General features: G+C 37.9%; 1 protein-coding gene across 1 annotated transcript; it reads left to right on the top strand.

Moving 5' to 3' along the window:
* The first annotated feature begins 2,651 nt into the window (after positions 1 to 2,651).
* Positions 2,652 to 13,121, top strand: tmem38a (transmembrane protein 38A). Its single transcript, XM_051911554.1, has 6 exons — positions 2,652 to 2,914; positions 6,112 to 6,268; positions 7,583 to 7,767; positions 7,886 to 7,973; positions 8,245 to 8,362; positions 12,436 to 13,121. The coding sequence occupies exons 1-6, from the start codon at positions 2,791 to 2,793 to the stop codon at positions 12,649 to 12,651; spliced, it is 888 nt and encodes a 295-aa protein (XP_051767514.1). The 5' UTR covers positions 2,652 to 2,790; the 3' UTR covers positions 12,652 to 13,121.
* Positions 13,122 to 15,855: the final 2,734 nt, after the last annotated feature.

The following is a 15,855-nucleotide window of genomic DNA, read 5'->3' as shown; positions in this document are numbered from 1 at the left end:
GAGTATTGCATTTGCTGTTTAGCTGAAGCTTATGGGGAAAACTCCTTTTTTATCTGAAAAGAAAAAGTTGCACAGACAAATGGCGTTTCAGCCCGCCAGAATGGGCGGGGTTGACTGCTATAAAGGCACACAGAAACACCACTATTTCAGATCTTTCCACTGAGAAGTTGGTAGCATAACTCACTGGGCAGCGTAGTAGCACGTCAAGCTATGCAATGCTTGTTCACGTTATCTCAGGGAACCAGGGTTATGTAAGTAACGAGGGCCCCAAGACCTGTATAAGGAGAGACTCGGACCATGTTTTAAACTGACAACACCCGTGTTTAAAGAGCAGTGATGTCCAGGTTATAAAATCTGATAAAAGTGGACGCCGAGGACCACCCGGCTGTCGCTCGAATATCTGCGATGGAGACCACGCCCAAGAGGAGGCCATACCTCTAGTGGAGCGGGCATGACAGTCCACAGACTTATAAGCCAGTGCTATCGCATCCACAATCCATCTGGTTAGTCTTTGCTTCGAGACTGGAAGCCCTTTGCTGCGGCCTCCAAAGCAAAAAAACAGCTGCTCTGATTGCTGAAACTGGCCAGAATGCTTGATATACATTCTCAATGTTTTGGCACATAGCCTTTTTTCGGCCTAAGGACCACTTTAATGTTGTAGGGGCCGAATTCAAGGAAGGAAGTTTCCACAGATAGAGCCCGCAGATCACCAACATGCTTGACTGATGCTAGAACCAGCAAGAGGGCAGTCTTAAGCAAGAGGGACCGAAGGTTGGTCATCTCGAGCGGCTCAAAGGGAGGGCCTCAGAGTGCCCTAGGAACTGTGGAGAGTTCCCAAAGAGGGCGGGGAGGATTCATCCTCCTGGCCCCTCTGAGAAACCGAATGACCAGGTTGTGTTTCCCAATTGATTGACCAGACACCGGGGCATGGTTTGCCTTAATGGCTGCCACATACATTTTGAGTGTGTTTCGTGGGAACTCTCTCCACGGCACCTTTTGCCAGCAGAGCCTGAACCTCAGCTCTGAGGACATGAGAACTGCCATCTGAGACTAAAGTGTGAATCACGCCCATGGAGCGAGTGACCTCATTCTATTATCCCAAAAATCCAGTTCGCCACTCAGGGGATGGCCTGCCATGCCCAGAGTCAAGTAGAAAATACTACAGGCTGCATCTGACGCTGAAGTGGGAGAACAGCGCCTTTTACAGCATTGAGAGGAGGAGAAATGCTCTTTTCATGTAAAAATTTTGTTGGGGTCTTTATAACAGCAAGAAGGGGTCTGGGTATGCAGACTGATGGGATGGGCTGAGAAATGGCAACAAACACATCGTCTCCAGCGCCCTGAGCTGAAGAGGGGCTGGAAGAAGGCCTTAGTGGGACTTAACCATTTCCTCCTTAATCTTAGTGGAACTGAGCTATAAGTGGTGCTCCAGCACTACTAGACTGGCCATAGTGCAGCCGATGGCTTGGGCGGTGGCTTTGGCAAACACCAGTAAAAACAGCTCTTTGAACGTCGCAGGGTCAGGTTTAGACCTGTCCGTGTCATGGAGAAACTTGGCCTGATGAAGTTGAAGCACCGCCATTGTATGTAGTGCAGAGGTGTTCCTAGAGAAAGCAGTCGGCAAGTGCAGTGAGGCTAAACTTGCGCTCTTGCAGTGAAAGCATCCATCTTTGATAAACGCGGCTTTGTAAATGCCGTGCTTAAAGACGTCGCTGTTGGCCACTTTTGAGTTCCTATTCCCGGTGTGAATGCAACCAGGAACATGGCCTGGGGGAGAAATTAGTTCTCGGGGAACTATCCTAGTGGCTAGTTCCAATAACTGAGTTTCTAGAATTATTAGGTGCGAAAACCCCTAATGAGGCTCGTTTCCATGGCGAGAAGAGCGGCTTCAGTCTTCTTCGGAGCAGCAAGATGATCTTCGCGCTAAAAGAGAAAGATCTGAAATATAGGCGTTTCAGCGTGACTTTATAGGCGGTCAACCCCGCCCATTCTGGCAGGCTGAAGCCATTTGTCTGTGCAACTGCACTGACGTGAATCAATCAGGCTTTAGAATTCGAAGAAAGCAGGAGTTTTCCCCATAAGCGTCAACTAAAAAACACAATGCGAGTGAAACGTATCGAAATGGAACAGTGTAGCTATTACCATCGGGAAAGAAAGCACATGAATTTCCCATGTTTTCCATTCTAAATTGATATATCAATGTTCACCATGTTGCATGCCCAAAAATCATTTCACCATGCTACTGAGTGATTCACACAACATGGCACTTAATAGAATATCACTAACATGTCCAAAAGTATATATTCAAAGAATAGCATACGATCCATATCTAGCTAGCCTGCTTTCTCTAGGAATTTCAGTTTAATCAATTTATCCTGTTAGATTTACAAATGTTTGAAGCAAAATCATTTCGTTTGTCTCGTTTTGAGAAGAAATAGGTATAAACTAAAGTCTATTGCTGGTTTAAGATTTTTTTCAGCAGGGTAGGCTATAAAACGAGGTGATGACCATGCAAATTTGAAACCATTACAATATTTATTTATTTAGCTAGTTTTACGATCGAACAGGTTTAATTGATCATCGTTAGGCGAGCGAATGTCGCGGTCATCCAGTAAGTGGCAGTAGCCTACCACCTCAGCGTGAACAGCGTCCGTGTGTGTTGATTTCACCTCAATAGTGCGCCTGAGCTTGTGCTGTGTATTAATAGGCATCTGCATGTGAGTGGAGCCTTTCACTCGTGCATACGGCGAGTCTCTTGAAGATCTGTTCATGTGGTAGGGTCAGAACATCATGGACGTGCTAGATGTCCTTAATCTGGGCGAATTTGCCCAGTATTTCTCGAAAATGGCGATGTTTCCAGTTTTTGATCTCGCTTATTATATCGTGTCAATACTCTACCTCAAATACGAACCAGGTAAGTTGAATTGTTATTTAGGGATAACAGTAGAATGTTGCACTACAGCTTTATTTGGGTCAAAATAAAATTTTAAAATATTTATTATTCTTTGCATTTACGCGTGGATCAGTATGGCATGGGCAATAAATTAATCAACAGCGTTAAATATGAAACAATTCATTTTCAAATCATATGCTAATTATTGTTTTCAGTGAGTGTTATGTAATCTGTCTCAGGGTTCATTGTAACACATTGTTTTTGCAATAGAATGCAGAGTCCTGTTCGTGCGTAGCTACTCAATATTTTATCCACGTCTCAATCAGCATTTTCATTATTTTTTCGGGGGGGAGTGAAGAGTTGTCTCACTCTTGAAGACCCTACTCGAAACACGATAGAGTCCGTGCGCATTCCACTGCGAGTCTCACTGCAATAAATAGAAGCGCCCTAAATAGACAGCAGCAGAGGAGAGGACAAAACGAAGCCCAGTAAATTTGTTAAGCAAATTCATGTTGCTCAGGAACGTTTTACTACGACTCTGTAATTCCTATTATTCTCAATGATGATTCTCTACCTGGACACTTAAATGAAATAATCAAAAACAGAATAAATTTCGAAAAGTTCAACAAGAAATAGCATTATGTATATAAGTTTTTCCAGTTTAAGTAACATATTTTTGTAGGCCTAAAGAATTTCATTATGGTAATGAAAAGATGTTATGTCAAGAGGAATTAGCTTTTTGGCATTACAGTTATGAGAATGATATATATATATATATATATATATATATATATATATATATATACATATATATATATATATATATATATACATATATATATATATATATATATATATATATATATATATATATACATATATATATATATATATATATATACATATATATATATATATATATATATATATATATATATATATTTATTTGCATTTTAAATTTTAGTTTTAAATTTTAGTTTTTTGCATTATGGTAATGAGAATGAGAATGAATATTATACTGTGAATTGGGGGAAATGTGCTTAACTGTTATTAATTTTGTGGCAACGTTTGACTAGTGCAGTTCACACTTTGGTCGTCATCCAGTATTATAGTTTTAGGTGAGATTTATTTTTCCATGCTTTAATATAATGAGCTGTCTGATGTAAACAAAGTAATAATTGATCACCAAAACTTGCCATCACTTAAAATGGCATCAAGCTTTCATATACCAGTGCACAGTTATAATAGAATATAACTCTCACCATTTACACACCATTCACAAACTTGTGATAAAGCACACTGATGATGAAGAATGTGATATATATATATATATATATATATATATATATATATATATATATATAGACCACTTTGTCCAAACATTAGCCAGTTGCTAGCTGAAGCTCATCCTGTCAGCTGTTTGTGCGTGTTGGATATCGTGGTGTGAAACAGCCCTGCAGTTTGAGACGAACAAAAAGCTTTAGGCTTCTGTTTATTTTTAGGCCACATTTGAGAGGATCGTTTTTCATTCAAAATGCCTGTTAGATGCGTAACTACCCAAGCTACACCTGTTCTGTAAGATGTGTTCATCCCTGGAGGTGTCAGAAATCATTTGGTAAACCTACCACTGCTTTAGAGAGTAATGTTTTTGATGTTACACTGTACATTTTTTTTCTTTGTAATTTTAAAAGTAAAAGACTGTAGAAATTCAGCAGTAAATTAAAGGGATATTTCACCCAAAAATGAAAATTCTGTCATCATTTACACACCCTCAAGTTGTTCCAATTAAACCTGTATTAATTTCTTTCTTCTGCTGAACACAAAAGAAGATATTTTGAGGAATGTCGGTAACCAAACAGTTGATGGGCCACTTTGACTTCCATGGTATGGAAAAAAAAGAAAAAAGAAAAAAAAGTCAATGGGGCCCATCACCTGTTTGGTTACAGACATTCTTAATTTCTTCTTTTGTGTTCAGCAGAAGAAAGAAATTCATACAGGTTTGGAACAACTTGAGGGTGAAGAAATTATGACAATTTTCATTTTTGGGTGAATTATCCCTTTAATTAATTAACACTAAGTTCTCTTACTTTATACAGTGAAAATCTGTAATAGACCTAATGGAACATTTCATGTAATATACAGTTAAATGAGTTTTTGGAAGTGAAAAAGAACAAATCATCTTAAAACTTTCAGTGAAAAACTATAAATTGACATATAGAAAAGCTCACACTGAAATAAATATATTTCTTCTTAGTTATTTCTTATCAGTTGTGTACATAGGGTATTATGTTACATCTTATGTTGTTAAATTAATATTTATTGCATTATTTTAGTGTCACTGTGCACCTTCTGTATATAAGGATTTAGCTCAGCTTGAAGAAAAGCTACTTGTGATGAACTTTTACTTATCATGTGGCTTTCTCTTTACTACCTAAGGTGGTTGTCAGTATATTCTAAGTTTAAAAGCGAATTTTAGTAATTTGGTATATTAATATTAATTAAACAGTTTTTACTGTAAATTTAAGCTATAGCTAAATAACTTAAAATGTTGCTACTGTATTTTTTATGGTTAAGTTCTGGCAACCACAGCTGTAAATTTATAAACTTCACAGTGGGCTCCAAAAGTCCTCTGAAACACTAATTGCATATTACAGCATTTTATATACAAAACCGTATGTATTTAATATACATTATTAGATACTGTACACAATGAACTTAACAAGTTTATTCAAACCCGATGATCCATGTTATCCCAAATGAATTCGTTTTTTTTGTACAAACGAACATTTCCTCATTATTTACTCAGCCTCATGTTGTTGTTGTTTTTGGAATAGGTTGAACTTTACAATGAACAGGGTCTGAGACTTTCTGGCTGTAAAAATAACAAAATACCATCATAAAAGTACATGAGAAAAGTCAAATCATTTCAATAAATCAGTTAATGCAGTTTTTAGGTTCAACTGTTCCATTGATCCACTTCACTGCAAGAGAATATTTTCACTCACTGAATAATATTATAAATGTATCACTTGGCAAAGAAGTCATACAGACCCCTTTTATGTGTTTTGTGTTGGAAGAACAGAATTTAAATTTTTAAATTAAAGTCAATGGAGTTTTAGATCTTTGGGGTTCACTATATATAAAAATATATACACGTAAATGTTAAGTGTTGAAAAGTCAAAATGTTATTGTCATATGTAATGGTCTGTGTTGATCAGGTGCTGTGGAAGTGTCCCGTAGAAGCCCAGTGGCCTCATGGCTCTGTGCGATGCTCTACTGCTTTGGGAGCTACATACTAGCAGATATCATGCTTGGTGTGTCTCCCATCGACTATTTCCACAACAACAGTCACATCCTCCTGGCCTCAGCTGTGTGGTGAGGATCATTTAAATGGTTCAGTGCTTGTACACTTTGCATATGACACTGAAGTTACCCCAAAGATAATTCCAAGACCTTTAAGACAGACCATGATATGCTTTTGCATGATGAACCAGTTTATAACAAGATAATAGCTTGATTATAATGTCATTATAATGTCAACTCATTGTAATAAGTTATCTTATCTTATGTATGCATATTTTTGAATTGCAGTAATGTTATATATAATAAAATAGTTATTGTCGCTGGAAATGTAACAAAAAAAGTTAAAGTAAAAATAAAATTATAACAATTTTTGTTTTGTTGTTAAATTTCCAGCTAAAATAATTATTATTGATAGTTATGGTTTATTTTTTATTTTAATATCCATGTCTATTTTTGATAATCTAATGAATGAATTCTGATTTGATATTAACTCTTAACTTTTCAAAGTGCTGATAGTACAGTTAAACAATAATATTACTAAGAGGAAAACTAATATTATAAAAATATTATGTTCTCACTGTACATTCCGATTTGATTAGACACATCTGAAGCCATTATAAACAGCTAATATACCCACTTGTTAGCGCACATCAGTTGAACTCTATATTAATGTGGTAAGTTACTAAGAATATAATTGTTATCCTTTAATAACAACTTTGTCCTCATCTTGACATCGGATAAGTCCCACTCTGTATTTCCACATTTACTCCATGTTTCCTCATCAATTACATGTGCAAATAATGTAAAGCAGTTCTGCAGACTAATAGCTGCGTAAATATATCAAAATATATAGCAAAACATCGGCCAGTTAACACATTTCTTCCATGGCAAGGTATATACCATCATAGCCAAGTCAAGTCACCTTTTTTTATATAGCGCTTTTTACAATGCAGATTGTGTCAAAGCAGCTTTACATTGATAACTGGTAAATAATTTTGGCTGCACAGCAGCTCTTAAAGAAAATTGTCCAGTTTAAGTAAATTCAGTATTGATTCATTCCATTGTAAAACTCAATAGATATTAATGTAGTTTGCATACAATGGTGTCAATGCAGGCAGATCAAAAACATTGTTGAATATCAAGTGTCCCCAACTAAGCAAGCCAAAGGCGACAACGGCAAGGAACCCAAACTCCAACAGGTGACATCAGGTGATAAAAATGGAGAAAAAACCTTGGGAGAAACCAGGCTCAGTCGGGGGCCCAGTTCAGGCAGCTATCATACTACCCAACCTTAATGAAATCCTCTTACCAACATGTGAAACTGTAAACAACAGAGTTCTTGTGGGAATATCTATTTATAAGAATTTTTTTCCTCTCTTTTTTCAGGTATTTGATTTTCTTCTGCCCTCTTAACCTGTTTTACAAATGTGTGGCATTTCTGCCTGTGAAACTCGTGCTAGTGGCCTTGAAAGAAGTGGTCCGGACCCGTAAGATCGCTGCTGGAGTCCATCATGCTCATCATGCGTATCACCATGGCTGGCTGATCATGGTCATTACTGGTTATGTCAAGGGTAACTATATATCCAGAGGGATTTATTTTTGGGGGTCATGTAACACTTCCATAAGACCCTTTAAAAACTCTTGCTCGGGCGATCTGTGCCGCTCTGCTGATTGTCTCTCTTAATACAGGGTCTGGGGTCGCTCTAATGTCCAATTTCGAGCAGCTGTTGCGAGGAGTCTGGAAGCCAGAGACCAATGAAGTTCTCAACATGTCATTGTGAGTGGTCTGTTCACTGGTGAAAACCTTTAGTGGTAAACAAAACAGATTTTTTGGAAAGTCATCTCTTTCTACTGATATGTTATAGTGACCATATCTGTTTAAATTAAATTCTGTTTAAAAAAACAAAACACCATAAAGTAGCATAAAGGTAGTCCATATGACTCATGCCTTTCATTCCATCATTCCAAGCCATAGAAATTATGAGCTGTTCATGTTTTAGATGAAAGAATGATATAAATGTGTAGAATGTGATTCTTGTATTTCTCAGCCCTACCAAGGCCAGTCTGTATGGAGCCATTCTGTTCACACTTCAGGAGGCTCACTTGCTCCCTGTGTCAAAGAGCACGCTCATCTGTCTCTTCACACTCTTCATGGCCACATCCAAGGTAATATTCAGCCTCTTTAAGAGAAATTCATTCAATGAAACATAACACTGTCAATACCTGCACAGCTCATTTAATACGGTTAATTAGAACCAATAATGTAAATGTCAGTAAATACAACTGTAATTCAGTATATATACTGTATGCTATTGAAATCCATCTTCTAAAAAAGGAATTAAGAAAAGTAACACTTTTTTTGTTCTCTGAACAACTGTCTTAAAACACTACTTTGTTTTGCCTATCTGAATTACTTTATTATTTTAGAAACAATTTAAAGAATCTTGTAGCTCTTTGCCATACAATGAGGAAAACATTTTCTTTTTTTCTTTTATTTATTGATTTTCACTTATTAGCAAACAGAAACAAACCAGAACCCCCTCAAGCTCAAGTGAGGAAAAAAAAAAATACATATCAATACTTAGCATTATACATCATGTACTGCTCAGAGACGCAAAGGTTGAGGATCCAAATGCAGTAATTTATTAGGGTAATCCAGAATTGTAATCCATAAACAGGCAATAGGACAAGAACACAGGCGATATGTCAAGAACACATGCAAACCATCCAAACATAAAGCATGGTCAAAGGGGCACAGGCAGAAACAGAGAAATTCAAGAATAATGGGCAAAAGATAAAAAAAACAACAAAAAAAAACAAACAAGATACATGAAACCAGGATAATGCTCAGAATTGCAGTGTGACACTAGGCAATACTTCACAGAGAATGACTGAATAAACCAGATATATATAGACAGTTAACAAGGATAATGACAAACAGGTGGAAGAAATCAAACAATAACGAGTCTAGGAAATGGGTTATGGGAAGTGTAGTTCATGATGGTAAAGCCAAAGAGACAGGAGGAGTGCCCTCTAGTGGAAATCAAGGGCACTCCAGCTGATGGATGTAACATAGCCGCCCTAAAAGGAGCGGCTTCCAGACACTCCAAACACAACCATAAGTCCAGGAGGGAGGTGGAGCGGAGGCAGACCAAGGGGAGGGATGGAGGGCCAGGTCTGTGGAGTGAAAGTAGGACTAGGGACTGAGATGGATCAAGGAGACAGGGCAGAGCTGGCAGGACTGGTGGCCAGGGCAGAACTGACTGGGCAGTTGACAAGGGCGGAGCTGATTAGACTGAAGAGAAACTTAGCGGAGCTAGAGACCACCATGGTGCAGCAGATGACGACCACAGCAGGGCAGATGGTACTGATGACCACCACAGCGGAGCTGGCAGGGCTGAAGACCACCAAAGTATAGCCGAGGACCACCAAGACATAGCCGGCAGGGATGAAGTCCACCACAGCAGAGCAGAAGACCACCACAGCAGAGCGGATGGGTCTGAAGATCCCCACGGTGAAGCAGAAGACCACCACAGCAGATCAGGCAGAACTGGAACACAGAGCATAGAGAGGTTATGGTTGGCCTCAAGGGCCCTGTCAAAATAGGCAGAGAGTTCTGTTATGGCCTCAGTGGCCAAAACTGGGCCAGAAGGGTGTTCCAGGTTGCCCTCTGTGGTCATCTCAGTGCAAACAGAAAGTTCATGAATGACCTCCGAGGTCATGTCAGGGCAAACAGGAAGTTCATGGATGAACTCCATGGTTGTGTCAGGGCAGACAAGAAGCCCAGGGACGACCTCTGTGGTCATGTTAAGGCAGAAAGGAAGCTCAGGGACGACCTCCATGGTCATGTCAGGGCAGACAGGAAGCTCAGGGACAACCTCCGTGGTCAAATCAGGACAAGCAGAGAGTTAATTGACGACTTCTGTGGTTATGTCGAAGAAAACAGGAAGTTCATGGGCAGATGCCGCCACCTTAGGCAAAACTGGATAAGGTGCCACCACCTCTGGAGAAACTGGAGAAATGTACACGGCCCAGACACACAGAATGGCCATTACCGTAACGGAGTAAAATTGACAGTGGAAGAAACTCCAAGATCCCCTGACTTGCTACCACAACAAAGATGCCAGCTGCTCTCACCAACACCAGCTGTGTGTCCGTTAAACTGGAAGCCAGTCTCAAATGCCTAGGGACCACCTTGGAGACTATGGCGTGACAGCCATGACGGCTGGAGGCTCTGGCGTGGTGGCCATGATGTGAAGAGGCTCTGGCATGGTGGGTAGAGTGTGAATGTTACATTCATCCTCCACAACACCCACAGTAAATCAGAGCTGCTCAGCTGCAATCAAGATCTATATAATGTTCCAAAGTCCAGTGAGGATCATGCAAGGGCATGAGCGAACTGTGGGGCTCAGATAGCCCCCCTCGAAAAAATATCATGAGGCATACTGAGTCCAATGAGGTTAGATCTGCCAGTTTGATAAAGTCTTTAACATAGTCCTCAATTGGTCGATCTCCCTGTCGGAGACGCATAATTCTCACTGCTGGATCCATAGTGGGCGAAGTCTTCTGTCATGTACTGCTCAGAGACACAAAGGTTGAGGATCCAAATGCAGTAGTTTATTAGGGTAATCCAGAATCATAATCCATAAACAGGCAATAGGTCAAGAACACAGGCAAACCATCCAAACATAAAACACGGTCAAAGGGGCATAGACAGAAACAGAGAATGATCCAGAGATAACCCAAAGGTTCAAGTTCAACATTTTTTTGATAATTATTGATCTAGAGAGTCCAGAGAATTGTCCTGCACTGGTTTTGTTCCGATTGGACGAAAAACCTAGGACTAGTTCGCAAAAGTAGGTTTCTCAGATATTCCTGAATAATTAACGAACGATTTGATTGACAGCATTGGTTCTTGAGGCAAAGTTGTTCAGCATGAGGAGATCTATCAAATGATATGCATATTGTGTGGATCTGTGAAACTGCACGTGATTACAGAGGCGTAAAACTCATTAGCGCAAACTAGTGGCCAATTTCTTTCAAAATTCTTACAGACCTCTAGGAGCTTGAGTCGAACGTGGCCACCGAGTTTCGTTCCGATTAGCCTCCGTTAACCTTGTCTAATAGGTGCTCAAAATTCTTTGGTCGATGGCGGCCATGTTTTTTGAGATACGCCAATGTCCTCATAGACTATCATGCCCCCTTGGACCGAGACACTGCATGCCAAATTTCAAGTCGATAGGACTAACGGTTGCATAGTTACAGCTGTTTTTTTTTTTCAAGTTAAAGCACCACGTAGTGTCCAATCGACGCAATATTTTATCGTGACCAAAGATTGAGGCCCTACACATGTGTACCGAGTTTGGTGCAAATATCTCATTTCGTTCTTGAGTTAAAGGAATTTTAGTAAAAGTGGCTCCGCCCTCATCGTACATTTTGGCGCCCCTTGGTCTGCCTGATCACTTTTAGGGGAGAATGCTGATCCTCGGAAAATTTAACAATTACAATAGGGTTTCAGCGCTAAGTGCTTGAACCCCTAATAATAAAAACAGTAATGTTAAATTAAACAACCCTGCCCCAAACATTACCCCTACAGAGGCAGAGTATAATGAGGAGAATATTTTCAGCAAATTACATGTATTTTTTAACGTAAATTACGTATAATTTGTTCCTCACCCATCATGTACAAGCTTGAAATGACATTATTATGAGCAAATAATGACAACATTAAGCCTTTGATGTATGTTCTTTAGATTTATAAACATCATATATACAAAATTTTTGCTCCAACTTCCAACCCTACGTATTAAAATTCTTTTATTCCAAACTTGAACTTTGGAATGCAGCAAATTTTGCATTAGCTTTCCTTTCCTGTCTTCGCATGTGTATGAATTGAAGTCAGCGGAACAAAATGTGTGACCACCCCTTAACGTGTAATGTACACATACCCTAGTGTACGCATACCAAAAACTAAGTATACTTTGTGCTCTGGCAACCAAATAGCAGTGCCCTGGCAACCACCCCCAACCCCCATTAGGTCTTTGACTTTTTGCTCAGGCAAGCACCACTAAAATTTTATTGAGAAAATGTAGTAAATCTCAATAACTGAGACATTTCTACTGTCATTACTCAAGAACTATTACTTTTATTTTGTTTCATTTTTTTTTTCTTATTTGTATATTGTTACATCCACCAGCTGGAGTGCCCTTGACTATACTATTATTTTATTAATTATACAGGTGTTTATGACGGCCCAACACTCTCACGGATCGCCGTTTGCCCTCATTGAGTCCTGGGTGTGCCACTTGCTATTCGGCTCCCCCCTTGGTATTGAAGATGCCCATGATCACCATCACTCCGCACCAGCCGCTGCTGCTGCTCCGCTGTCTCCCGCCAAAACCAAGGAGGAACTGAGTGAAGGAACCCGCAAGAGGAAGTCGAAGAAAGCCGAGTAGAGTTACAACACAAAATCATCAACCCAACCTGTGATATGACAGAGCTGCCCGGCTCTGCTTGAGAAAGGAGGGAATATGATGTTAAACCAATGCAAGTTTCTCTTTCAATGGTGCTTTTAATGACAGACATGCCACATAGGGACTCTGTAAATAGCTTCCCCCTCTTTGCCAACATCCTTGTCTTTATTTATTTTTCGTAATGTTTTCCATCATTGAAGTCCCATTTACACTATGCATCTGATGATGTGCAGTATGTCAAGAACAGATGAATGAATGAAAGGCAGTGAGATGAGTTGTTTGAGTTCAGACTTCACTGAAGGGTCTGTCCAAATAACTTGATGAGACTCGTAGTCCACCGTTGGTTGACCCCATTTCCACAGCACACTGCTGCTTTTTACATCTAGTGGCACTGAAAAAAATATATTTTATCAAGAAATAAATTAAAATAAATTGTTTTTCAGCCAAAAGCACACATTGTTTCAAATTCTTCCAGATGTTTCTGCTGCTGCATTTTAAATATTTTTGGGTTCACATGACTTAAAGTCCCCCTGTAGTCAATAATTTTATCCATTATAACTCATCTTTAATTACCAAAATGACATATTTAAACGTTTTTTCCTGTGAGAAAAAAATTCTTCATGCCTTAAAATAGTTTGAATGTAACTCTACACCCTTGCTTCATTTAGTATATGCGGACTCATGAATATGCAAATTAGCCCTGCCTCCACTCACTCACACCAGCTCAGATTACCTGATCCACTCAACTTTACTGTAGTAAACGCTGAAAACTGGCAAGGAATGGCAATGGAAATACTGGTTTAATTCAGCCATATATGTTTGAACCAGAAACTAATTTAGAAGAAATGGAAGAGTAAATTATACAGGGTCATCTACAAAGTCGATGTATCAGAATGGTGATGCATTTTATGTATATCTACACTGTCGGACACATAACGGTAATTATTATATGATTATATATTATATGATTAGTCTTTTGCTTGACTACGTTATCAAACAGCTAATAATGTGTTACTAATGTTATGCAAACCATTGCCATCTCAGAGTCAGACAGCTGCCTTTTAAAAATCAGTATCCTTAGAAACGCTTTGAACAACTTAGAACATCAGTGGAGATATAGTTCATCATAACATCGTAATATAATATACATAATTCACCCCCTATATTGCCAAATGTATACGAAAAAATATTCTGGGACAACCTGGTCTCCAACGGTTGGAGTTAAAAATCATCATTTGTGTTCTACTGAAGAAACAAAGTCGCCTACATCTTGGATGCCCTGGGGGTAAGCAGATAAACATCAAATTTACATTTTTGGGTGAACTATCCCTTTAATGATATGCTAAAACCTGCCGGCACATTGACGTGATTGGTTACAAGGTAGTTTGTGACGTAAGATACACCAGCGATTTCAAACCGAGCAATGGTGCTGACTTATGAATTTGCACATGGTTTGTCTTAAAGCATATTAAAAACACCACATAGACATATAAACATTAGGGGACTTTAAATCCATGGTTAAATCGCACTGTGAAGTGGTCAAATAACTGCCTTGACGTCATTGCAAGCCAATTGCATGACAAATGAGAGTTTTGAGGATACAGACAAATAAAATTAACATCTTTTTGTTGATCACTTCAGAATTTAGTTTTTCACACATCAAACATAATGTATAATTTTTTACAAAAACCTATCTACTTTGTCAAGTTTATTTTAATGATGAAATTATTTGAATGATTTTCATGACATTTAATGGGTAGGCCGAGTTGAATAGGTTTCTTCCATATCATCAAACTGGTTTTTAATTATAGATTAATAACGTTAACCTGTCATCAAGATAACCATCATTTCCGAAAGTATTTTTGGTCATTACTCATTACCACAGACTATTTTAACATTAATAAACTTGTTTGTAAATGTTGTGGAAATTGAACAAATTGAAAATGAATAAATGACTACATAGAAAAAAAAGTGTGAATAATAAGGTTTAAATAGATTTGTGTGTAGGTGGAAAATCACTGAAAAAAAAATTCCAAAATGCCTGAAATTACAGTTATCACATATGACTTGATAATCAGTAAGAATAGGTAGGCTAATGTTAAAAATGAAATATTTGTTCACAAATTTTGAAGCTATGAGCACTAATATTGACTTTTATTGTCACAGCCTAGTTCTCAGTTTTTTTTGTTTTTTTGTTTTATCTGAGTGAATGGTAAGCCCACCCAATATATATAGGCCTATACCAGTCAAACATTGCTATTTTTAATGTTTTTAAAAGAAGTCTCTTCTGCTCATCAAGCCTACATTTATTTGATCAAAAATACAGAAAAAACAGTAATATTGTGAAATACTATTACATTTTAAAATAATGGTTTTCTATTTTAATATACTTTAAAATATAATTTATTTCTGTGATGCAAAGCTGAATTTTCATCAGCCATTACTCTTTAGTGTCACATGATCCTTCAGAAATCATTCAAATATTATCAATTTATTATCAATGTTGAATGAAAACAGTTGCTTAATATTTTTTTAATAACCTGTGATACCTTTTTCAGGATTCTTTGATGAATAAAAGGTTAAAAAGGAACAGTATTTATTTAAGATATAAATCTTTTGTAACAACATACACTACAAAAGTTCAAAAGTTTGTGGTCAGTCATTTTTTTTCTTTCTTTCTTTTTTTTTTTGGAGGAAATTAATACTTGTATTCAACAAGGATGTGTTAAACTGATAAACAGTGATAGCAAAGACTTATATTGTTAGAAAAGATTTCTATTTTGAATAAATGCTGTTCTTTTTATCTTTGTATCTTTTTATCTTTATTTAATATACAGTATATATGTAACTTGCATTACTTATTTGAAAAAGTAACTTAGATATTTTGTAGTAAATTGAAAAAGTAATGCGTTACCTTACTAGTTATTTGAAAAAAGTAATCTGATTACGTAATACAAGTTACTTGTAATGAGTTACCCCCAACACTGTTCATGTTATGTTGCTGAGCATTTGGAATAAATGTTTTTATGAAATGTCTTTACTCTATGCACATTAGGCAGATTAGGCCTATAGGCATCACTAGGGCCGGGGAAACATTACTGCAGAGATGATAGATCATTTATCAAAGAAACTATTAATATTAATAATAATAATAAAACACATATACTTGTCTTGCCAAGATTCATC

Source organism: Ctenopharyngodon idella, chromosome 11 (assembly GCF_019924925.1).
Source record: "Ctenopharyngodon idella isolate HZGC_01 chromosome 11, HZGC01, whole genome shotgun sequence".
Lineage (NCBI taxonomy): Eukaryota > Metazoa > Chordata > Actinopteri > Cypriniformes > Xenocyprididae > Ctenopharyngodon > Ctenopharyngodon idella.
Note: the sequence above shows the minus strand (reverse complement) of the source record. Positions and strands in the feature narration are given on the sequence as shown.